The 26,081-nt window shown below is 41.0% G+C and overlaps 1 protein-coding gene across 1 annotated transcript in view; it reads right to left on the reverse strand.

Moving 5' to 3' along the window:
• Positions 1–9,000: 9,000 nt before the first annotated feature.
• The window catches only part of LOC128741710 (circadian clock-controlled protein daywake-like), a 43,668-nt gene continuing 26,587 nt past the window's right edge, over positions 9,001–26,081 (reverse strand). Inside the window, exons 3-5 of the mRNA XM_053837696.1 lie at positions 10,430–10,804; positions 10,211–10,360; positions 9,001–10,147 (exon numbers count right to left, since the gene is read on the reverse strand). Coding sequence (XP_053693671.1) covers positions 9,993–10,147; positions 10,211–10,360; positions 10,430–10,804 — 680 coding nt within the window. The 3' untranslated portion in view covers positions 9,001–9,992. The remainder of the gene's footprint in view (positions 10,148–10,210; positions 10,361–10,429; positions 10,805–26,081) is intronic.

Raw genomic sequence — 26,081 nt, forward strand, 5'->3', positions numbered from 1 at the left:
TACGCGATCAATCAAAGTGAGCTGAGATCAATTTAAATGCTTTTTATCATTAAAGAAGTCCTACCAGCCAAATTTCCTACGTTTTTTCGTGCGACAAAGAAGAAAATGTCGACTAATCGTTTTAATTTTCGTCATACATAAATGAAAATAACTCGCAAGGCATTGTCGTTATTCTACAGCCAGGAAAACTTGCCTGACCTGCAGAAATTTTGCAGAATAACATTTGTCATGCCGTCCTACACAAATGCATGCGCATTAGCTTCGTAAACATTGTTGTGATTTTTAGTTCGGATGATGAAAATTTTTGATTGGCGGATTTTAAAACGGTACACAGTGCGTTGAACGTATGGAACTGCGGGACAAAAATCAAAACTGCTAGTTTTAGACATTTTATCAAGCTAGTTTAATGAAAAAAGTAGTTTGTGATAATCGAAGCTAGTATTTGCTTAAATGTCTCAAAATATTTACATAATGGCAGAAAATGTCCCAAACGCCAAATTTTTACGCAAGCATTGCAAGTTTTTCATCATTATATGGGTTGCCGTCGGCTATATAACTACCAAAGTTATTTGTGAAAGCAACATTTGTACTAGAAATACTTTGGTAAATTCAGCAATGCCATCTAGTGTTAGGTTAAACAGCACTCGAAGGTCAACCTTGGCTGCAATTTTGGTAATTGAAAAGTTTTCCTTCAGTGCATGAAAGCTTGGAAAGCTACGTTTATAGAAGACGTTTAAACATTTCTAAGCAAAATATACTTTCGCACTCTATATCTGTGAACAGAACTTGTGTTTAAGTAATACTTAAGCCTCAAAATTATTATTTACTTTTCCGTTACGGCTGAGAATGGCATAAAATTCTCAGCCGTAACGGAAAAGTAAATAATAATTTTCCGTGGCAAAATTTGAGACAAAGTCTGCAGCTCGACGTTCTGTTTTTGTTAAGCAATTTTTGAAAACCTTTTAATTAGATCTACGAAACGAATTTCCAGCAGGAAAACCGTTATCATTGATTATTCGTCATTATTATCAACTCGAGAAACGGGAAAAACGGCAGCCGGTATTAAGTTTATTAACTTTTTTAAAGAAATATTTACTCGCTATATGAAATTAAATCGCTTTAAGTTTAAGTTTGAACAGTAATAGCACAAAGATTTATGAACAGTGGTTTCTTCTAACAGGGATAACGTAATATAATAGAATCAACGGAAATCTGACAGTTTATCAGTGTTTGACGTTGATCTACAAATATTGAAATATCTTGCAGAGTTGCAGGTAGTTGCAGCTAAAACCTGTTCGATCTTGTAGAGGACACTTTGAACAATTATTCTGTGTATATTTTAGCTTGGAAGTCGGTGGAAGATTTTTTAAATCAGTAATCAAAGTTGGAGTTCTGTTTTTTTGAAGGACAATATCTATGTCGTTTCTATGGGGCGATTTTTTAGGAGTGAGGTCAAAATGAATTCCTTCTGTAACCAAAATTTATTCTACTAACCTTGATTGTTATTCTCCATTTTAAAGATTTTAATTACACAAACTATGAAAGTTTTACGAGCGTGAAGAATGACCTTCAAAAATGAAAGCAAAATTTGTAAGTTAAATCCACTCTGCAACTTGACAGTTTGAACGCTTGTAATAGTAGTTGTGGCGCTTTCCCAAGCAAACTAATACTTGTTTATATAGCAGAAGGCATCTATAAACAATTCTAAATACTTAGTATATCCGATTTAAAAAAAGTGAAAAACGATTTTTGTCTATGGCTCAACGCACTGTGCGGTACGACGAATTTAAGAAATAAAGTCAGTTTCGTAAATTCAATCATATGCTTTAATAATCGCTTTTCAGTGATTTCAAAGTTCACGGATCGGAAGGTAAGTGTGTTTTAGTCAAATCACCAGTTTTATCAAACTTTTGGAGTATTCATTAAATCCATCCAACAAATGATGAAAATTAGAATGGCTTTACTAACTATGACGGGAATTAGAAATAAATCCTATGTAGAATTAGCAAAATCATGAAAAGCGGACAAATCAACTGTCATTAAAGTAATAGAATTATTTGTGGAACCTTTGGCTACAGCTGAGAAGTCTAAATCGAAAGCCGTAACTCGTAGCCAAAATGATTGGACAGCTGAAAGCAGATTGAAGCAGAACCACAACCTAGAAGTGTTATCGAGATTATTCCAACACCTCTTTGATCCATAATTTTTTTTCGACTGGGTCGAAATTAACTAAATTTGATACAGTTTCTCATTAAAGTGTACTGTGAGTTTCATAGTCGCGCATTTTGTTTCGACCTAAATGGAAGCGAGTCAAGTGTAGATGTGGGAAAAATTTGGAAAGACGGGGTAAGAAGGCCCAGCGGGGTAAGACCAAATCGATTTAGAATGGAAATCCTTAAAATTTTTACAGTTATGCTACCGTACTTTCTTTGTTAACGTATTTGAATACTGTCGAAACACCCTATAGCGCTCGGCCACACGAAACGTCAAAATTAGGATGAAAACAAACTTCTCGCTCGTCGTAACTTTGTGTGATCTAATTTTAGTAGCAACAAATTTACGGGATTTGTGCAAAATAACGGAGTATTTCGCCGTTTGTCCGTATCATTGACGTTTGTAAAAATGTTTTGTGTGTGTCGAATGTGAAATAGTGTGGCTTGGGTGAAACATGCAAAATGGTAAAGATTGTAAACTAGGGGTAAGACAAGCCACTTTTCACGGGGTAAAAGAGCCATACATTGTAGTGCTAATAACGTTTGATGGTTTTCCTGTGTGATGTTTGTTTTTGTTTGCGCAAATACCTCGAAAGTATATTAGAAAAACATCGCGGATGCGGTGGACGATGGATCAGATGAATCAAGCTAAATTAGCCATTGAAAAAGGTATGTCCATCAAGACAGCATCCATCACATTCGGAGTTCCCAGGACAATTCCTCGCCGCCAGATTAAAGTACGTAACGATACACCAACCATGAGGCTCGGATCCAAAGTTCCGGTTTTTAATGCTGTTTAGGAAGAGGAACTTGTTCAGTACTTGCTGCAGCTGGAGGAGCGGTTCTATAGGTTTTCGTCATAGGCGTGATACACAAATTACGTAACGCAAAAATTCCGGTTTTTGACCCCCTTCCTCTCCTATGTAACATTAAGTAACGCTTGGCATAACCCCCTCATTAAATTACGTAACGTTAACCAAACTTCCCCCCCCCCGTACATCAACATTCAATAAAATCGGCGTAAACCGCAAGTTTTTTTAATTTTTTAGAAATTCAACCAAATTAGCAAGATTAGCAAATTAGCATATTAAAAACAACAATCAGGCATCGGCCCATGTTAAGGTGAAACGGCACTGAATCCAAACATGGGCGGAAAATGGCGCCCATGCGAGGCAATATCCTCGCATAGGCGCCATCTTTCTGACCATGTTAGGATTCAGTACCGTTTCACCTTAAGCTGAAATGGTAAAAAAGCAAAGCCATGGGTATAAACTTCCTGTTGAGAACTTGATCCTTCTTTATCGACAGACTTGGCAGCCGGCTATTAGAGAACAGGATAATTATCCTAGGGCTAGTGCAACGATCCTACTGGCAGGGATGGCACCTCCTCAGAAGAAAAAAAGAGAAGAGAAAAATTCAAACTGTGCTCAGTCTTCAACGCGATTTATTCTGCTCAGTTTCATTTTAACTGTGCTCTTTCTTGCTGAACGCAGTTGTATGAGCAACCGCACACTGTGCTACTCATTGAGGAGAATGTCAATACACTTTGAATACGTTGATGCGATGCGCTGACGTATGACAACTACGGGTAGTTTTAACATGGGTAGTGCGTTGAGAAAAAAACGACGATTGTCAGTAGCGGTCATTGCCATCAGAAAAATATTAATCCATTAATGCAGATGAATCATGATTCTTACATTTAGTATATTCAGTTGAGTTTGGCTGCCCGTGAACGCAACTGCATCATATGGTTAGGCATGTTACAACGGCAACAGTGCGAAAAATGTTATTTAGATATGACAACATTTGAATTCCCATACATTTGCTTCTTGACGCGCACCAACAGGAAAGTCCCATTATAAACAAAGGCAATTCTCCGCTAAGATTCAAAATTTAACGACTTTTGATTGTCTTGACGCCTCTGAGTCTATAGTTGCTGTACGCGCACCGGTTGTTTTGTTTCCACGTTTACTGCTGTAGCTACCGAGAAGACCGGGAGCAAAACCGAAAGTTGCTCATTTAAAGAGCGCATTAAGAAGTTTTTCTGCGCGTCAGTTTTTCTCATTGTGTTTAGTCTGTTTCTCATTGTGTGGATTTATTTCTCATTTCTGAAAGCAGTTCTGCTCATTGTGTTGAACAAAAAAAGTTGCACTTTTTGCACAATGAGTGAGGAAATAACAAGCCTGCCTACTGGCGCTATAGCAGCACTTTCCAGCCGAGATTCGAACATACGACTGCTTGTTCGGCCAGCATCGTATCCCGAAGCAAAGTGGCCAGTCTGAAATGATCTTCAACCGTAATAACTGGAAATTTAGTAAGATTATCTTCATCAGCTACAAACCATAATTTTGTATCATAATTTTCATTAGTATAAACCGATTCACTGTTTTCCACCTCCAACAATTCCTTTCCTCATTTGGTAACTGCCTTTTTGGTATTCATAAATTTGTTACGTAACTATTCTCATGACTCCCCCTCCCCCTATGTAACAACAAGTAACGCTAACTCCCCCCTCCCTCCCCGCTAAGCGTTACGTAATTTGTGGACGAAGCCATATTAGGGTAGTTGATCCAATAGTTGTGGTAGTACCAATAGTTGCGCTACTATTCATTATTAATGAATATTTTCGTCACCGTAGCATTTTAGATAAAACAATTACATTCATCATATAAAACAGGCTTCTAGAAGTATCGGTAGTTAGACTACACGATTTAAAATTAAAGCATTATTGGCAAAATTGCCAATTTTCTAACATCTAACGTGCAGTTGGAGCGCAAAACTATAGGCGCTCATGTATAGTTTTGCTACGATGTTTTTTCACTTAGCAACCTTGCAATGTATATGGAATAACACAATTAAAGGAACATCAAACTTGATTAAGGAAACATTAGCGCAACTGTTGGTACAATATAATTGAATCGGAAAATTCATTTTTTTTATAAAGCTTCTCGTACAACAAAAGCAATTGTCTTGCCTTGTGATAAATACCTTGTATTTGATAAATTTATATCCCACAAGCATTAATTCAAGCATATACCTCAATAAACAAACAAAATGAAGTTATATTGTGCTTAGTGGTGCAACCAATGAAATATCTACGCTAGTGATAATAAATTACAAATTACAAAGAGACTCAGTATGCATGACTTCAAAGAACTGGCATTTGAGTTGGTTGAGCGGAACAACTTTTCTCATCCTTTTAATAGGGCCATGTGTGTGGCGGGCCAGGACTGGTCAAATGGAATTTTACTGCGAAATCCACAGATTTCGTTCCGAAAGCCCGAAGCCACGCCAGCTGCCAGAGCGCCATCTTTTACTAAATATTTCGACCTCTTAAAAGCTATCATGCAACATACACAGTTTGAACCGACAAGAATATACAATGCCGATGAAACAGCTATCTGTACGGTACATATTGTAATATTTGGTGCTCAAACCAGTTCATTCTATATACGAAAACCTGAATTTTTAACTCAAACGTTAAATCCGTACTGTGTATGTCTGCGAAACGAGGTGCATCTCAGCGGAGACAACGCAAAAACTGCCAACTGGATATCCAATGAGGAACTCCAGCGTCGATGTCATCAACGACCGATGGCAACAGAAATTCGTAAACGTTGCATTCGGCATCGACCTAGATGACGAATGGAAATTCGTTACTTGGAATTGCAGATCGCCGTCCTTCGTATGCTACTCGAACACGTCACAAACTGAGCATCGTAGCGTTGCAGGAATTCTGTCGCAAGGGAGGTAAGAGTTGGAAGATGCGCGGTGGAAGAGCCCAGTTCTACCAAAGCGGCGGAACTATATACTAACTGAGAACGGGCTTTGTAGTGCTGGGTATAATCGCAAGATCGCGCGATAGATTGGAAGGCGATCAATGAGAGGATGTGTTTATTTAGGATTAAGGGAAGTTTCTTCAATTACAGCATGATCAACGTGCCCTACCCGCTTAGGAAAGATCCGACGATAAGGAGGAAGCGTTCCACGCACGGCGTGGGACATCAAGATCATCGTCTGGGATCGGATCCCATAAGCTGCACACCGACACGTACGATAATGACCAACAATGTGTAAACATCGCAGATTCCCCAGGCCTGGTGATCCGAAGCACCTGTTTTCGACGCCAAGATAGGAGATCTTCATATATTCAACGCATAACAAACCAGATTGACTATATTCTCATAGATTGCCGGTTCTCTACGTGCGTGATATTGACTGTGTTCTTCACCTAGTAGCAGTATATTTGCGTTCAAAACTGTCAATCATATACCAGATACGTTAAAGCCGCCCTCCTCTACCTTCAGGAGAGGCAGCTAGTTAACCTGTAATTTGCCGAGAATTTCGTCCGAATACTAAATGAGGCACTGCCGTCTTTTGAGGAGTTAGGTGCTTCAATCCTCGAAGACGTTTACGGTAAAATACACTAGGTGGAGAGCATCGGCCTGTACCATATGGATTGATGGGAAATGCCTCCAAGCGGCGAACCAATTGACCATGATCCCGAGGAGAAAAAGGAGCCTGAAGGAGGACAAAAGTCGTCAAGAGCTAGCACAACTACTCCGGGCTAATGATAGGCGCAAGTTTTATGAAAAAGTGTTGATAAAATCGTAAAAGATATACACTGAGGCCTGATATGTGTAGGGACAAGGAGAGAAATCTTACCATAAACAAGCGCGAAATCGTCTTCAAATGAAACCTGGGGTGACATTGCGATTCTCGTTTCGAGTAATTTTGGTTCGTTTCGCCCATTCGTTTAGCGTGGTCGGAACGAACCAAAATCACTCGAAACGCGAATCGCAATGTCACCCCTGGTCGCCATGTGGAGCAGTTTATCGACGGGCATCTCAACGGCGAAATAACTGAAGGAAGTTGCGCGGAAGTTAACCTAGAAATGTCTACAAACGATAACACTGTCCTGGCTCTCGATCTCGGCAGAACTGTACAAATACGACTACGTAACCATAGCGCTTCACTGAATAATTTCCGGCATTTAGGAGAAAGAGAAACCACCGGAGGAGTAGACACAAGCTGTGATTTGTCCCATCTACGAAAAGGGTGATTGGCTCGATTGCTGTAATTAGCGCGTCATTACGCTGCGCTGCTCAACGCTGCATACAAGGTACTCTCTCGGATCTTGTTACGTCATATATCTTCAATGGCAAGAGATTTTGTAGGGCAGTACCAGACTACGGTTTAAGTTTACACACTCCGACAAATACTCCAGAAACGAAAGAAGTGCAACTTGTCCACACATCCTATTTTAGTGTATTTCTGGGCAGCATACGAAACTTAACAGAAAACTTGAAAACTATCCCTCGCGTAAAAAGCGACTTCAGTGTAGTTTTGTCTTAATTTTTAATTTTCGAAAAGCTATCATCTGTGTTAAACTGGTTATTACTGTCTGGCTAAATTTAGTATCGCTTTGAGGTACTAATTGATAGTGAAAGCAAAACAAAACTATTGCTTTCGACGGAATTCTCGCTTATAATGGCGGCGAAAATATTATTAATAGCTCCAGTTCTTATCAAACTATGATTTGACCAGTCAGTGTACAAGCACAGATAGTTCCAGCACACTTCATCATAAGTATACATTGTACAAAAACTACATACGTGTGGCACCGAGCGATGCAAAGGTCTGACGGATCGTGAGCCATTTAAATCGAATCTGCATGATGTGCTCTTTTGCATGCAGATAGCGCCGATGCATCTGAAGTGCAAGCTACTGCGACGACCGGAGCACCCGGTGTTAGCCAGATGGACTGCAAACGGATTTCGAACCACTTGCTATCAGTCAGTCCAATTGACCGAAAAAGTGATTAGAGTGCAGTTTTTTATGGCGTTGTCGTCGTCGTCGTCGGACGGATGTTCCGCTAATTAATTACTCCTCGGTTGATTACGTCTGATGGGAAAATTTATTGCACACAAGACGCCATCGAATTGCCAAGGGGATGATGATGTGTGCATTTGGTGCAACGCAGATGACTTTCAAATGTGGAAAGAAACGTGCTGAAATTTTGTTGCCTCGAAAATACTAAAAAAATTATCTAAAAATCGAACATTGCCTTTCTTCCTGAAATTAATGATATTACGAACGGGTTTTGAATATTCCATGGGAAGGATATTGCTCAATTAACTTTTATTCGAGTACAGGACGGGCAAAGAAAGAAGCACATTTTTCACTTTCAGGATTTCGCACCGTTAGAGATAGCCAAAAATTCTCACCGAGCACGTGTTTTACGAAATGGAGCTAATTTGTAAAGAAAAACGCATAATCTGACTTGATTATGGGCATTACAGCTTCTTTGGTTTTCTTTTCTTACCAAACCGGAGGTCGGATGTCTCATCGCACAGTTTAGCAAATATCAATCCAAATTGGCTCGTTATCAATTTCTCCGTCCACTTGGTCCGGCACGGCAGTCACGAGTCCTATCGCCACGTTGTTGCTATGAATTTTTTCTACTGTTTCAATCGCTTGAAACTTGAAAGTGATTGAATTTTTTTGCGAACTTCCAAAAGTCTGCTAGGGCTCTGCGTCTTATGCTGTATATGAGTCTTATGAGTTGAATGTGAGCTGCTACAATCAAAGGTGTTTGTGACAAGGGGCGCCGAATAAATCAAATGAACCATTTAACTTGCGATTATGATAACCACCAGCTTTTCGTACCGTGTTTTGAAGTTGAAGGCAACGAAAATGATGTAACATTTGGCTGCTATTGCGTGAACCTTTCGGCGGACTTTCGCAGTTCGAAACATGAGAGGTAAATTTGATCTTTTTGCGTAGTTTATTTTTTCATAATATTTTTTTACTATTGCGTACAAAACTAAACGTAACAATACTTTGTTCGTATTTACAATCGAATGAACCTTACATGCTAGCTGATTCTAACTCACATTCAGATGTCTTTTGTACGTTGTAAAGGGATGCTTTCCTCCCATACCTGTCAAGTTGACTTCGTTTCCGAAGCTGCGGAGCGTTTGCTTCCGAAGAGCGATTTGTGCCTAAGAACTTTGAAGTAGCACTGTACAAGGATTTTAATAAATAACTTGCGTCAGTTGATTGGAATTTTGAAATATTTTGAGTCTCTCAATTAGCATCCGTACCTGGGAGAATTTAAATAGGCATTCTCCTCCGCTTTTTTGGATGCGGCGTTTTGAGATTGCAACAACTATGAGAAGGTCTTAAGATTATGAAAACTGAACATCAAACTTCATAAGGCAGTATAATTGAAAAAAAAAAAACGAATTCTAGAAGAACTTTATAAATTGCTCATGGTATTGAATATTTGAGGTCATTTTTTGACTTTCTTTGATTGCAAGACGAAGGATTTTAACGTGTATTTCCTGAAAGTTCGTACGGTTAATATTTAACCGTTTAATTTTTTTTCTAAATGCTTTTCCCAAACATTGTTTAAGCATTATATTGGATTTCATTTGATATTATCTTTATTAAATGTCATGAGTTTATTAAAAGGTGACATTAAAAAAATGCTGACAAAGTTTAGAACAAAATGTTCAACATTTAAAAACGTTCCTCTTTAGCAACCAAAAAAATACAATTTCTAACCTCAAATACGCGCAAAAGCACTGACTTTTTTTGTCCTACGAGAAGTACTCCAAACATTTGCTTTATATCTTCGCTGAAGTAGTTCAAATCTTACAGGTTAACGTATCACTTAGCGGCTAGGTCAATGCACTTAACATAACATTATACTGCAACACTGCATTTACACTCTCACAGCACGCACTCTCAAAAAAGAAAAGTGATCAACACTTTTTACTCTTCCAGCAACCACAACCGCATCGGGATGTTGCTGAAGGCGTCGTTCAGGAATTTGCGGAACAGCTTGGCGATACTCTGGGAGGCAGCCGGTCTCATTTCCTGGATCAACTCGTTGGCGTTCTGATTCAGGAACTGATTGATGGCTTCGCCTGCAATGTACAATTGGATTAGTTTAAAACAAACTTCCAACCTAATTGAAATAAACCCCTTACCTAGCACGCTCTGGGTGTTGACATGATCCTTCACCTTGAAGCGGGCATTTTTCATCGTGAAATCCACCAGCATCTTATCAACGCTCATGAACATTTCACCATCACGCTCAATTGGTTTTCCGAAGATTTTAGCGATTGCGCTGATGTCACCTGGAACGAACAAAAAAAAGCTCACCCTTAAAAAAAACTCACGCAAAACCCCACAAAAATTCAACTCACTAAACTCAGTCCAGAACTCGCCGTTGGAGCGAACCGGCAGCAGCAGGACGTTTCCGATGATTTCGTACTTTCCACGGGTTTCGACCCGCGGAATTCCCAGACTCATATCGATGCGAAGCTTTTTCACGTCACTGCGTACGTCCTTGATCGTGTAGTTTCCGGCCCCGTTGGCAACAATGTCGGTGAAAAGGGCCTTGATACGCACTGCACCGGCATTGTTCTCCATGGCAAGCTCCTCGATCCGTAGCGGTTCCAGCGGGGGTGTCCGTAGCTCCGTCAACCCACGCGAGATGTACGGACGGATGTAGTTGAACGAGTTTTTAATACACTTGTTAATCTCCGGGTCATTTCGCCGACAGGGCAGTACGTATGGAGCTGTTGGAAAGAGGAAAGAAAACAAGCATGATCAGTTTGTTGGTAGATTGCATAACTAGAGGCGATATGATCGGAACTTGTGGTAAACTTTAACGAACCGCATTGTGGGTAAATTTCAACAGAAACGACCAATTTTAACTGTCGAAATCAGAAAAAGGAAAACAGTCCCAATCGTCTATCACACTAATTGTGTGAGCTATTACACGTTTTCACGTCAAACGCTGGGGCTGGCCATGATAAAGAAAATCAAACAATCAACATTGCACAATCGCGCATTCCATACTTGACGGACTGCCAGAAATTGACCGTCCGTCACCACATACGGGGCGGGCAGGCAGGCAGTCGTCCATTAGCACCTAGGTGAGGTACGGTGTTTTGGTATCTTGCACGCTGTCGAGGTCGGGGCCAGCAAACATTCATGACTTTGAAAAATATTTGGAAACTTAACCATGGCTAGGAGCTGTAGGTGATGGTTGGGTATACTAGCAACTGCGACGCGGTGGCAGCGCGGCGCGGTGCGGCATGGCGGATCCAACGAAATGCTTTTGCTGTAATCGTTTCCAATGTGTGTTGTCGTTAAAATGCGGATGATTTATTAACATATAGCAGCAACGACTGACCGCAACAACGTGAACTTAATGAGCGGAAAATGAGTGCGAACTTGAGCTAACATTTTTTTTCCTTTGAAAGAAACGGAGCCAAGGCGGTTTCCGTTTTGCACGTTGCACGCGTCATTCATGCTAAGATGGCAATTGAAGGACTATGGGGGGGATGCTAATGATATCGGGCCGTGATCTCCTGTGACTGTGATGAACCACCGATGAGCAATCGGAAATGATTGACAAACTAACCTTCGTGGAGTGTGCCGCCAGAAATGAAATCCAATACTCAAGATATTCATTACAGTTTTAAGTAACTTCCTGTTTTCTTAGCTGAATTGTTCAACAAAGGCAAAGAACGCAAAACTAAGAGTGCATTTCATCGAATATCTACAATTTCGAAACAGCGCATGTCGTTATGACAAGAAAAAAATCCTTTCAGGTTTTGGAACATAGACATTGCAGTTTGTAAAAAAAGGTAATTTCACCTTTCAAAATAGGCTTGGAAGAATAGACTGATTAGGTACAACTTTGTTAAGTTTCTTGCATTGCTTTAATTCTTGATAATGTACATGTAAATATGCAACAGTTCCCAAGCAACATTGTAAGTTTTATTGTACTCTTATGGCGCTCTTCATGACTATTTTCGGTCTTAAATCCCATCCTAAGAGTGTAATAAAACCAAAAAGGTTACTTAGGTTTTTTGGACTTATCTGGGCTTATCTAGGCATCTTGAGAAGCTGATTGGTAACCTCAAACCAAGTACCGGAGGAAAGGTTGTCAACTGTCAGCTTCACAAGAATAATATAAGAAGCAACCGTCTATAATAACCCAAATAATTTGAATGACGGACTTACGCAGGCTTCCAAGGCTAAGGGGGACTCTACTCTGGAAAGTCGAAAAAAAAACGAATTTAATTTTCTGCACTTTAGAGACGTTTACACCTTCAGAAATGTAATGCCATAAGGATTTCTTGATATATGATCTTACTGAAAAGTTACAGCAAACACTGTGGGGTCACCTCAAGGAAAGTGCATCGCTGTACCAAACTTTAAACGCGTTTTTCTCGAAACCATGTTTTTTTGAACTGGCGGTAACAATTTAGATATTGACCTAAAGCTTCAAAATCAGTACGAAACTGTTTTATAGAGAGCAACCGCGCGCCCAGCTGCTACCAGCATAATAATCACTATTCTGGTAACCAAAAAATACAAAATATATCTTCAAATATACCTCAACTAATAACCAAAATACCCCAGCAAAAAAGCAAAGCCATGGGTTTATACCGTCTTTAGACATTACCCTTCTTTATCGACAGACTTCGCAGCCGGCTGTTAGAGTACAGGACAATTACGGGGCCAGTGCAATAATCCTACTGACTCTAACTAGCAAGCACCGCCTAGCCGAGATTCGAACATACGACGACTGGCTTGTTAGACCAGCATCGTACCTCGAAGCTAGCTGGGCGGTAAAATACCCCAGCACAAAGCTTTAATTCCAGCATCCGAAAAAAAATTACGAATGCATACCGCATACGTGATCATCGTTCTTGGCAACATGAAGTTCGATTTTGTGGTAATGGGCGACAAAACTAACGCCAAGATAGACTTCAGGTTCTTAAACAGGAGTTTTATATGGTTTACCGTCTGTCAGGAAATTTACGTGAATCAGAGTCTGGATAAACTTTTATTGCCTTTCCTGAATCATTAACATTGTTCCGTGTTGTTTTGGCCGGAATTGGCATCCTGCAATCATCTATATGCTTCTAAGTTTTACTGCTCAATATCCTACCGTAAATCGAAACTATAAAGGAATCATTGCAATTTAGGGTACCGGAGGGTATTTTCAGCATGCTTTTAAATTTAACCTACATTCCTTTTCATTTGCAGCTCTTTCCCAAATAAAAACTTTGCCACTGCATGATGACTGTAGCACTCATAGGCTTTAATGTGTTATAACAATTTTCATAAAAATGTAAGTAATTTGCTAATTTTTATTCAATAAATAAAACCGCTGTTTGTCCACTAGTACGTAATTAGGCCGAAAAAATAGAAGTAATCGCTTGCGTGTATCCGCTCTCGCTGATGGTTTGGAAGACATACAGTTATGTTCACGTGTACTTATTCTAGAAATTAAACAGCTGTTAATACAGTATCACAGAACAATTCTACTTCTTTTTACAAAAATTTTCCCTGGATATGAAAATATAAATCACTTTTCAATCACTAGAAATTTGCAGCATAAACCATCTGGTTCCCTTTTGGCCTGACGTTGGAGTACAGCAATCCACCGAATAGGCCCTTTAGCGATGCTATTTGCTCGTCGCAATTTTTCAGGCATCTTCAAATAGATATAGCAGGATTTTGGTAGGTGATAAGCCTTTGATAGCCAAAAGCTTTCAGACCAATTAGTCTGACATCAACGCTTCTCAAGTTGATGGAAAAAATCACGGATAATCACATCCGTAACGAGTTTCTGAAGAACTCTCCTTTACATGGCAATCAACATGCTTATCAATGCGGTAAATCTACGGAAACCGCACTTTACTACCTAGTGACGCTAATTGAGAAGTCGCTTCAATGCCAAGAGACGGCACTTTGTGCTTTTCTTGACATTGAAGGTGCCTTCGATAACACGTCATTCACCTTAATTAACACGGCTCTCCTTTATCAGGAACTGATCAGCCGACAATGAGCTGGATTGAAGCAATGCTGTCAAGCAGGGAAATCACAGCCTCATTGGGAGATACGTCGATCACAATCTCAGCGATCAAAGGATGTCCTCAAGGAGGAGTTTTCTCTCCCTTGCTTTGGTCACTGGTGGTCGACGCACTCTTGCACAAGCTATCACAGCATGTCTATGAGGTCATTTCGTACGCCGACGACGTCAGAGGTAAATTTAACGCAGTGTTGTCCAGTCGTATGCAAGGAGCTCTAAACTCCACTATTTCATGGTGTCTATGAGAAGGACTTAATATAAACCCCTCCAAAACAGTCGTGATACCATTTACTAGACGGAGGAGACATACTCTTACTCGTCAGCAATGAAGGTAAACATCTGGGTATTATTGTGGATCATAAACTGAACTGGACCGCTCACCTAGACTATGCTGTCAAGAAAACAACAACGGCCATCTGGGCATGCAGTTCACTGTTTGGCAAAACCTGGGGACTAAAACCACAACTAGCGCTTTGGTCATATATTACTATTACACAGCCTAGCCTAACTTACGCCGCTCTTGTATGGTGACCAAAGGTAAACGAGGTGACAGCGCAGGCCAAGCTAAACAAAGTTCATCGCCTGGCATGTTGGTCAGTGACCAGCGCCATGCGCACTACACTAACTGCAGCCATAGAGGCAATGTTATGCTTGCTAGCTTTACATCTTCATGTGAAGAAGGAAGCCGAACTCGGTGCACTAAGGTTGCAGAGGTGTCGTAACATACTTGAGGGGGATCAAATTGGTCACCTTCGCGTACTAAGGGAGTTCAAACTATCACTCCTAGTAACGACAATTTCTGAATGGATGGAGGCACGACCTAATATGAATGTTCCGTACAGTGTCATTGTTACTGTTCGCGCTGTATGGAGCAATGGAGGGCCTGTTCTTCCATCCGGTACCATTTGCTTCTTTATAGATAGATCAAAAATTGGGACTTGCTCAGGTTCTGGAGTCTACGGACCCGGAATAAAGGAAGCTCTTCCACTGGGCAAATGGCCCACCGCGTTTCAAGCGGAAGTATATGCAATATACATCTGCGCCAAAATATGTCTAAAACGAAAGTATAGGTATGCTAAAATCGGAATCTTCACGGACCGCCAGGCTGCACTACTGGCTCTCAAGTCCACCAAATGTGCATCCAAATTAGTTTGGGAGTGCAGCACATCCTTGAGGGAGCTCTCCGGCCAGAACAAAGTTTCATTATTCTGGATGCCTGGACACTGCGGAAGCGAGGGCAATGAGCTTGCCGACAACCTAGCGAGGCAAGGATCTGCTCATCAGTTCATTGGCCCCGAACCGTTTCTGAGCACCTCCATATCCGCTGTCAAAAGCGTTTTACTGACTGGGATAAGCTAGAAATAGCATTCAGTTAGTATAAAGCGCAGGGCTGTAGACAAGCTAAACAGTTTATCTACCCAGACCCTGCAGTAGTTAACAAACTACCTACCTTAACGCGTAGGGAACTGCGCACAATCACGGGACTCCTCACCGGACGCTGTCTCACTCTTTACTATTTAAAGAGAATTGGCAAGGTCTTAACCGACATTTGCCGCTTTTGCAAATTGGAACTAGAAAGTTCAGCGCACTTGCTCTGCTCCTGTCTAGCTCTTGCGCCTTCCAAGTTCAGCTTCTTCGGAAGCTACATACCTATTAACTCACATACTCATTAACATACTCAGTATGGAAACTTCATCCCAAGAAGGTAGTTGGTTTTATTAACCATGTAATACCTAATTGGGGCACAGTCTTACAACCCAGCTCAACTCCATCAATGGGTATGAGCAATCCGTAAACTGTGTACAGCAATCGGGGCCAGCTATAAAAGACAATCTTCGTGACTGTCGCAGTGGCATTTTTGAACCCAGTGCCTTTCTGGCATACAAAAAAGCCTTTGATAAGCGTCAACAATATAGACTAATCTCAAGTTTTTAGTCTTGACCTTGAAATGCGGTCATACATATATATTAATATTTTTTGAAACGATGATTCTACAATTGATGAAGGGACGGTAGGGGAAGAAATGAATTTTTTTTTTTTTGGTGAAGGAGGGGAAGTGCGAAAAGGAAGGGGGGGGGAGGGGTATTGGTAGCTATGCTTGACAAGTAGTCATTTTGACTCCTACCTTTTGTCCAATGCTGGAAGGTGCATGAGTCGAACCAAGCTGTAATCTGAGATTATAACCGGATTCGAACCCACAACACCCGCCAGGGCATGTGGTTCGCTGGTACTTGTACCTTTGAACCATAGAGGCGCTGGAGGTCCAGTCTCTTCAGCAGGCTTGTTATTTCCTCACTCATTGTGCAAAAAGTGCAACTTTTTTTGTTCAACACAATGAGCAATGTGCTTTCAGAAATGAGAAATAAATCCACACAATGAGAAACAGACTGAACATAGTGAGAAAAACTGACGCGCAGAAAAACTTCTTAATGCGCTCTTTAAATGAGCAACTTTCGTTTTGCTCCCGGTCCTCTCGGTAGCTACAGCAGTAAACGTGAAAACAAAACAACCAGTGCGCGTACAGCAAACTCAGAGGCGTCAAGCAGAGGTGGTATAAACCGCAGCGCAGACCAAAAGACACACATTCTTAAACAACACAACACTCGCCATGCGGTGTGTGTTCGCCCACAAATTCCCTTCAGTGTCTCTTTTGCTAAACACGCTCTTTCGTGTTTTACGCGCACCAAGAAAAGGCAGCCGCAAACGCAGAGTGATAAATTTGCTGCGTGCTTTACCACACCAAGAGCCGCACTCTGCGCGGCTGGATTGTACACCCTGCGCTGGGTCAGTTGAAGTGGTGTGATTAAAAAAAGCATTTTTACTGTTGCGGTGCCTGATCCGTACTAACTTAACATAGACCATATCAGTTGTTCAGTGCAGCGTGTATTTTCACTTTTAAAAGGGCAGAAAATTTGTAAATACAAAACAATTTTTTTGCGCAATTCCGCACGGAGTGTGGCAAAGGGCAGCACCAAGTGCTGTTTGTCACTCACTGGGCGATTTTCACCGAGTGCTGTTGTTCGCTCCCACTCCGCTTTCGCTCGTACGCTGTGTGCATATTAGCTGTAGAGGTGTGTTGCCGAATCGCTCTGTGCGACAAGGCATAATATTGGAACATTGGGCGCATAGTGTGAGCGAATGACAGCCCTGGCGTCAAGACAATCAAAAGTCGTTAAATTTTGAATCTTAGCGGAGAATTACCTTTGTTTATAATGGGACTTTCCTGTTGGTGCGCGTCAAGAAGCAAATGCATGGGAATTCAAATGTTGTCATACCTAAATAACATTTTTCGCACTGTTGCCGTTGTGACATGCCTAACCATATGATGCAGTTGCGTTCACGGGCAGCAAAACTCAACTGAATATACTAAATGTAAGAATCATGACTCAACTGCATTAATGGATTAATATTTTTCTGATGGCAATGACCGCTACTGACAATCGTCGTTTTTTCTCAACGCACTACCCATGTTAAAACTACCCGTAGTTGTCATACGTCAGCGCGTCGCATCAACGTATTCAAAGTGTATTAACATTCTCCTCAATGAGTAGCACAGTGTGCGGTGCGGTTGCTCATACAACTGCGTTCAGCAAGAAAGAGAAAAGTTAAAATGAAACGGAGCAGAATAAATCGCGTTGAAGACTGAGCACAGTTTGAATTTTTCTCTTCTCTTTTTTTCTTCTGAGGAGGAACCATCCCTGCTCTTCAGAATCCGCAATCAGCAGATTCATCTTCGATGAAGTAGCAAGGTACGAGGACGAAGTTTCTGAAGTAACAGGAAATATGATCCGAACATTTTCATTTTTGAAGATTTATCATTCTAATTCAAGAAACCGACAATTATTCAAAAGAAATGGCGGTTGACTGTGACCAGTGTTGCGAAGCCCACACGTGTGTGGGCTAATTTTCTCACACACGCGTACTCGTTCTAATGAACACGCCGGCATAAGCATTCCTTTCGGACTCCCGCTCTTGTTTAGTCATGCACTGCAGCAACTTTTGCGAGTGTGTATTTAGCTAACAGCCACGGGCGTCGCTCTCGCACGTCATTGCAACCTGAGCAACTGAAACCGATCACTCACGAGGACTCGCACTCCCACCCGCGTGTAGAATCGAGGGCGTAAGATGAAGAAGAAAACAAAAAGTAGTGCAAATTCTGAATCCCAGTGTACAACTAGTCTTCACGGGCAGCTGGCTGCTCACGAGTTGTTTGCCTTGTGAGTGGTTATGCAGAAAGACGCTACGAGACTGTGCGTTGGCGGGTGTGTAGGTAGTAAAATGTTGTTCTGGGAGCGCCATTTTGAGAAATTGCGTGGAGCGACAAATTGGCTAGCGCCGGCCCTGATTGTACCATACAAGCGCGTTCGGCCTGCGGGAAATTGAAACCACACGGACACCACAATAAAAAATAGGCCCCAAATAGTCGCAGCAAACTCATCATTTCTCGCGCCTATAACTCAAATTTAACAGCGTTTAATTAAGACCAAAGTGTACTCAGATATTCAGTAAATGTCATTCTACCAATTGGTATAGAATCGTTATAGAATGCAAAGATGTCGTCTACATACCGTCACTGGCGGATTGGTAAGGGACTTTTATCCTTTAATTTAATTATACACTTGCCATGAATAGCTCAAATAGGAAAGGATTTCCCATAGGTGCTTTGTTTGTAAAAATTGCCTCGAAAAGAGAAATAGTTTTGTTGATAATTTCGTTGTAATGTCGGGTTAATTTCATATAGGCTTGAACTTTGCATTTCCACATGTTTGAGCTATATTGGGGAATAAGCCAGTTTCCGAAAAGGGACAAGCTTCATTCACTGGAATACTGGGAGGAACAACGCAGTTACTTCATAACTATTGCCCAATGCCCCTGCCAGATGTTTTTAATTTATCGACGAAATCTTTTGTATTCTCCACTGCTCGACATGGAATTTTCTCTGGCATGGATTGAAATTCTTCAACTAGCCTTTTTGTCAAATTTTCTGTAGTAGATCCTATTGGTGGAATAATTTCTCTCATTTCATTGCCTGTCCACTATTCTTGGTAGGATCGAGTTTGGAATGCGAAGCTTTTAAGTATATTACCAAAACGAGATTTGTTCCATTGAGTTGATCGCCGCAATTCAAATTGTTTGCTTCTAGTGATCGGCGGTTTTCGGCGAAAATAAATTCAAATTCAAGTGCCAGTCTGTCCGTACGTTTCGAGCTACTTACTGGCACTTCACAAGAAGCATACAAAACGAGATTTACAAATCTAATCTTTCATGATATTTTCAAAACTTTTTACCTTGTCAGTAAGCAGATTTTTCCTTTGTTGTCTGTATGGTCCATTATTAATTTTTGCGTCAGTTGTGCATTCGTGTATCATCATCCAAAGAAAACAGTACAGATTAAGATTTGAAAAATTGTTGTTCGGATAATTATACTTATTCATCAGTTTTACGTCAGGTAGATTTATTCGAAAGATCATTCATGCATGGTTGCACGGTTTTCCAAAATGTCACATTCAAACCACCGCAGTCATGACCTAGCTACACTGAGATCTACACCAAAACTGATGAAAGACTTACTAGCGTGCGACTGATTGCCATCACTGATCCGTATCCTCATTCAACTAATGGAAACTGCCTTTCCAAATTATTTATTGTTTACGTTTTTGAAAACCACGCCAGTTTCCGGTGAAACATTTGAAAGGCCGGCTTTTACCGCCAGCTCTTGTGTTTTACCGCCCGCCTACCGATAGCAATAGTGGGTAAGAAAAGAAACTAAGAATTGTAAAATACCGGAACGTTTTTTGAATTCTAGTGAGTGGAACTTTAGCAAACCACCACTGAACATCCCATACCCTACGCAACACGTGTTATACAAGCCATCAAATGCGAATAGACAAGCATATAAAGCGCTGCTGCTCAAATAGGAAACATATGAGATTGGATTGTTCACCTGAACGCTGCACCTCGTATGCACAAAAGCTGAACAAGTGGCGAGACAAAACGTTATATAGCCTTCCGGATTTTACAACAACAACGCACGTGATCCTACCGTACAAGTGCACTAACGCAATACCCTTGAACGACTTAAAATATTTACAGCGCCGAGTGCAACCACGTCCAAGTCGTAAATAAGCTTGAAACATGAAAATTAAGCCCGACGAGCCTTTCGAGCAAAAATTTACTTCAGCGTACGGCGCTTTGTTTATCTTGATACCATGCCTCCATTTTCAATCAAAACAATCGCTAAAACAATGCCAACTTGTTGAAGCCGGCACTGCAGTTTCGATGGCGAAAAAAATATGCATTTCAGCTACGCTACTTCACGTACGAAGTCCGATCCGAAACGTAATGAGGATTTTTTCATATCCGTTCGGTTTTGCCAGCTGTTTAATCCACTTAGTCAGGGTATTTAAAGCCTCATGCATAAGCCATCTAATCGATGCAATTAGTTCATAATCATCACCTACTGGCACTACAATAGGTACTTTACGCTGCTGCCCGTAAGCATTGGCATCGCACGTGCTACTGCACGTTGATACTATCGACAACTGACCAGTTGAAACTACACCTAGTTTTGCCATTCCATTCTTGATTTCGTAAAAATTAACCAATTTGCAGCATTCGCTGTATAGGTTAATGGTGTGAGAAATGATCGCAGTCGGTTACAGCAAGCAGTTACAGTTGTGAGCATGCGATAGAATAGGGACAATTTGTATCAAAGAAACAAAATTTGTTTCAGTATCTAACGTGTCTGTAATAAGTTTACTTCGTAAGCAAATAAAATCAATAATTTATGGTTTAACACGAGTTTAAGAATAACTTGTTCTCCTGACAGATCACGGAACAAATAAAAATGTACACTTTAAGGTAAAGTTTAGATTTCAGATAGCAACCGTCACTGTAGTTGCATTTTCGCTTCCTATAAGTTTTTTTTCTTGTTAGACTGAACCACTACAATTTTCCCATAAGTAAAAGTGATTCATAAACTAACGGGTGGCAACTAAATTTTGGAATTTTTTTCTCAAGCTGTCAAGAAAAAGACAAAGATACATGAAGAAGATCTGATTTACCGAAATTAAAGATACATTATCCATTGTCGAAAAAAATAGTGTACATTTGAAAACGATCCGTAATCGACCATTCGGCGAAGCTTCCGTTTGATGTCGGAACAGGAGCGTTGTATGGCCGTCATGTCAACTTTGCGAATGCATCTTTTGATTCTAACAAACAACTGTTTGCAATATTCGTGGCTCTCCAGTTTTTTATGTACACCAAGGAACTCAAAATTCCGAAGAAATCTTCGATTAGGCGCACTGAGACAGATTCTTTGCAATTTTTATTTAGATATGATTTCTGGCATGTGACTACCTCGGTTGGCACGGAAGAAGTCCATTCACCAAATCCAATTTTCATTCAATTTTTGCAGCAATGAAAGCCGTATATCAGTAACATGATGGTGAATGCTGTTTTCCAAGGTGTGAATCGTCTGCGTTTACTTCAATAAATCAATAACTGCACGGAATGGACTCATTTGGTTCTTCTTGGTAATTGGAACTACAGATCGTTTAATTTCGTAGGCGGCGACCGGGTGCTATTCGATTAGCTTGAATTCCGCAAACTTGGCATCGTATCTCTGAAGGAAATCTGTTACAAAGGAGAGAAGGTTTGGAAGAACCCCGGTGGAAAGCTCAAGGTTGTCTCGAGCGGTGGTACTATCTACAAACTGCGAACGAGCTTTGTAGAGTTGCGTAGAACGCAGGATCGCGTGATAATTAGGAAGACGATCAACGAGAGGACGTGTCTATTGCGCATAAAGGACTGTCTAATTAATTACAGCATCATAAGCTTGCTCTGCCCGTACCAAGGAAGAGCCGGCGAAGAAAGCGTTCTATGCGCGGCTGACGGTAAAGCACGACAGCTGCTCGCCACGGGGCATCAAGAACGTCTTCGGGGATATGAACGCCCAGATCGGTAGGGCAGAAATATTTAGACCGGTGATCGGGCCTCATAGCCTGCACACCGACACGAACCATAAAGACCAACGAATTATAAACTTCATAACTTCCCGAGGTCTGGTTATCCAAAATTGTCAGCCGTATACCAGACATGTCAAGCCCGTTCCCTGCGGCTAAGCTTTATGCAGCTTGTTGATCCGCAATCAGCCGAGAACTACGTATACTGGACAAGGCACTACCTTCTTTCATGGAATTAGATGCTTCAATCCTCGAAAACAGTTGAGGCAGAATACACCCGGCCATTGAAGTGCTAGCCCTAGAGTATACGAAATGATTGATTTGATGGGAAAACAACAAGCGGTGGAGAGAAAAAGAGGCTTAGAAATCTGAGCATTGAACCACTAGGAAGTACTTGGCCAAATACTGACGAGCAAGGAACAAGTTGCCCACTATTTTGAGGAGTAACGCCAGAACGCAGATCCAGATAGAGATCGTGATGAACTAGTATACAATTCCGAGCTAATGGCATGTATAAGTTATACAAGAAGGTGACGCTATTTCGTAGAGGTTGAACATCGATGCCAGACTTGTGTAGGAATGAGAGAAGGAATCTGTATACAAACGAATGCGAGGTGGCTGACAGGTGGAAACCGTACTTCTATAAACACCTCAATGGCAAAGTTGCAGTAGGAAGTAGAAGGGAAGTTAACCTGTAAATGCCCATGGATGATAGTAAAGTCCCAGCCCCTGATCTCCAAGAAGTCAAGCGAGAAATCGAGTTGCTGAGGACCAACAAAGTCGCCGGTAAGGACCGCCTACCAGTAGTTTTATAAACATGGCCGAGAAACGCTCTAGATTGGCTCTGTCGGTTTCAAAAATGTTAAGAGAAGGAAAAGCTACCGGAGGAATGAATGGAGGGAGAAGATCTTGCAGAAATGTCGGAAGCTTAACGTGCCCACTAGAGTGTCCCAAAACAGCTCTATGTCAGAAAACTCGGGGGCTCAACCCTCAAATGATAGCTTAGTGTGTCACAACAAAACTTTTACATGACGTCAACATTGGTTGCCGGGATTTAGGGGTCGCACATTTGAGTTTTATGAAAAAATGGCATTACTGTATGAAAAAATGGCAAATGGCATACTGTATAGATGGAAATTTTTTTGACGAACAACTTTGCCGAAGAATTTAAGGACGTATCTTCAAATCTTGCTGAGATATTTACCATTTTATGAAGGCGGAACAAAACACATTTCTGCAATTTTCAAATTTTAGCAGTTTTATGTAAAAGAGGTAAATGAAAAAACTTGAACTATTTACTCTTAACGTCACTTACGTTTTTGATAAGAGGAAATATGCACCTTCCATTTGGCACCATTTAGGCTCAAGAAACACTTTTAAAAAGGGCGTATTTATTTTATTAGGTACTTTGTTTGAGAAATTGTATCTCCTGAAACTAGGTTTGCTCCAAAGTAATGCCTAAGCGTGAGTCGTTGAAAATGGAGTTTTAAACATGAAAAAATCTATACAGTATACGTACGTTACTCTGAGATACTGTTCGATACCCTGTTTTGCCGTTTATTTAAATGAAATTTCGAAAATTTTAATATTTTGCCGAATTCAATAAATTTTTGTAACCAAATATGACTCCTGACATGCCACCATAACTTTTTTATGAATGTATCAGATCTCAATGATTGTGAAAAAATAGTTAAGTACCTTGTTTCACCCACTTTAACATTTCTAAAAATATTTTTTTGAATTTACTCCTGAAAAATGCCATTTTTTCATAAAACTCAAATATGCAACCCCTAAATCGCGGCAACCAATGTTGACGTCATATAAAAGTTTTGTTGTGACACCCTAAGCTATCATTTGAGGGGCGAGCCCCCGTGTTTTCTGACATAGTACTATTTTGGGACACTCTAGTGCCCACGCATCACATCTTTATTGACTTTAATGCAGCCTTCGATACCGTCGATCGAGACCAGCCATGGTATATAACGCGCGAGTACGGTTTTCCGGACAAACTGAGGCTGCATCGGATCGAATGAGATGTTTCGTACGCATCTAAAGGATACTCTTCTTGAGACCTTTTAAAACGGTGCGAGGGTTGGTCCGACAAGCGAGCATCGAAATGAGAGGCACGAGGCCAACTCCTAGGCTTTGCAGATGACTTTGATATCACAGCCAAGAACTTTGCGACGGCAGAGGCAATCTACGCTAGACAGAATTCGGAGTATTTGACATTGTGTGGAGTGAACAAATATAAAAATAAAACGCTACAATTGAATATTCGAAACGCTCACAACCAGCCAGGACTATCATTTGCTCACATTATGTGCCCAATGTACCAATTTTATGCCTTGTCCGACCCCCCGGCACGTCGTCATTTTTCTGTAACTGAAACTGAAACGTCGAAAACACTGGGCGCGAAATCACTTCATAGAAAATCAATGCGACGGCCATTGTTGTTTGGGGTACAATAGTGAGGGGTCCAACTTAATGGGGGTACTGTCAAATTCTGTAGACCAGGTCGAGGAGGTGGCCTTGTCGCAAAGAGCGATTCGTCAGCACACTTCACCAGCTAATATGCACACAGCGTACGAGCGACATCAAAGTGAGAGTGAACGACAGCACTCAGTGAAAATTGCCCAGTGAGTAATCATGTAAACAGCACTTGGCGCTGCCATTTGCCACACTATGTGCGGAATTAAAGCAAAAAGTTTTGTTTTGTATAATATATGCTGCTCTTTTAAAATAGGAAATACACGCTGCACTGAACAATTTACATGGTCCATATAAAGTTAGTACGGATCAGGTGACGCAACAGTAAAAAGATTTTTTTCAATCACACCACTTCAATTACCCAAGCGCAGGGTGTACAATCCATCCACACAGAGAGCGGCTCTTGGTGTGGTAAAGTATGCAGCAAATTTATCACACTGCGTTTGCGGCTGCCTTTTTTTGTTGCGCGTAAAACACGAAAGAGCGTGTTCAGCAAAAGAGACGCAGATGGGAATTATTGGGAGAACACACACCGCATGGCGAGTTTTGTTTTGTGTTAGAATTTGTGTCTATCGGTCTGCGCTGCGGTGTACGCCGCTCCTGCTCACAACTCATAATTTTGATGTAAAAGGCTACGTCTTATCACAAGATGCCATTGAAAAATTAGTATTTACACCAGCGCAAAAGACGAGCCAAAAAACGAACGCGATTCAGAAGCGGTCGGCCAGCTGATAAAATATAATTTATGTGAAAATTTCCGGAGAATGGCGTGGTGCCCATTCCTTTCGTCATTCTTTATTTTACACCGAGATATATCCCATTGTGCTCATTTTTTTCCTATTGTTCAACAATATTTGAACAAATTAGATAACGTCAAGCAAGAGTTTAAGAAAAATAACTTAAAAACCTATTTAGTTTAACTTAGAACCTAATTTAGTTTAGTAAGATTGCTTGGTCGCATACAGTCAGATAGACGTAAAGAAAAAAAAACACTCGGTGGTGGTAAAATCACAAACTTGCCGCAGCGACGTTCGGCAACAGACTGCCTGTTTCTATCACAATGACCGAGTAGATAACGGCCTATTTTCTCGGCGGCAGAAACAAAGAGCAATCATACAAAGACAGGGGCTTGTGATGGGTGCCATGTTTTTGTTGCCAACATCTCAGCACATCTCGACAAAGGTTGGCAGCAAATTTACCTGTCAGACGGGCGCTTTTCCTGCAATAGCGCCCTTCGTTAAGTCGACTGTTAAACACCGTTCGTTAAGATAGGGATAGCACCCCGCTGTACAAAGATAATTATCGTCGCCGAGGCGAGTGTGTCGTGCGATTGTGGAATCCGAAAATCATGTTTTTACATTAGCGGCGTTTTGTTGCGTGAAATTGGTTCCCTGCGACACCGGCATAGTTATGCGCATGGTTTTTTCATCCATTTCCTATGGTCGGATCAGAACAAAATTAGCCTCCAAATAAGCGAAAAAGTCTGTACATTTAAAATGTATCTAT

The sequence above is a fragment of the Sabethes cyaneus genome, chromosome 3, assembly GCF_943734655.1.
Source record: "Sabethes cyaneus chromosome 3, idSabCyanKW18_F2, whole genome shotgun sequence".
NCBI lineage: Eukaryota > Metazoa > Arthropoda > Insecta > Diptera > Culicidae > Sabethes > Sabethes cyaneus.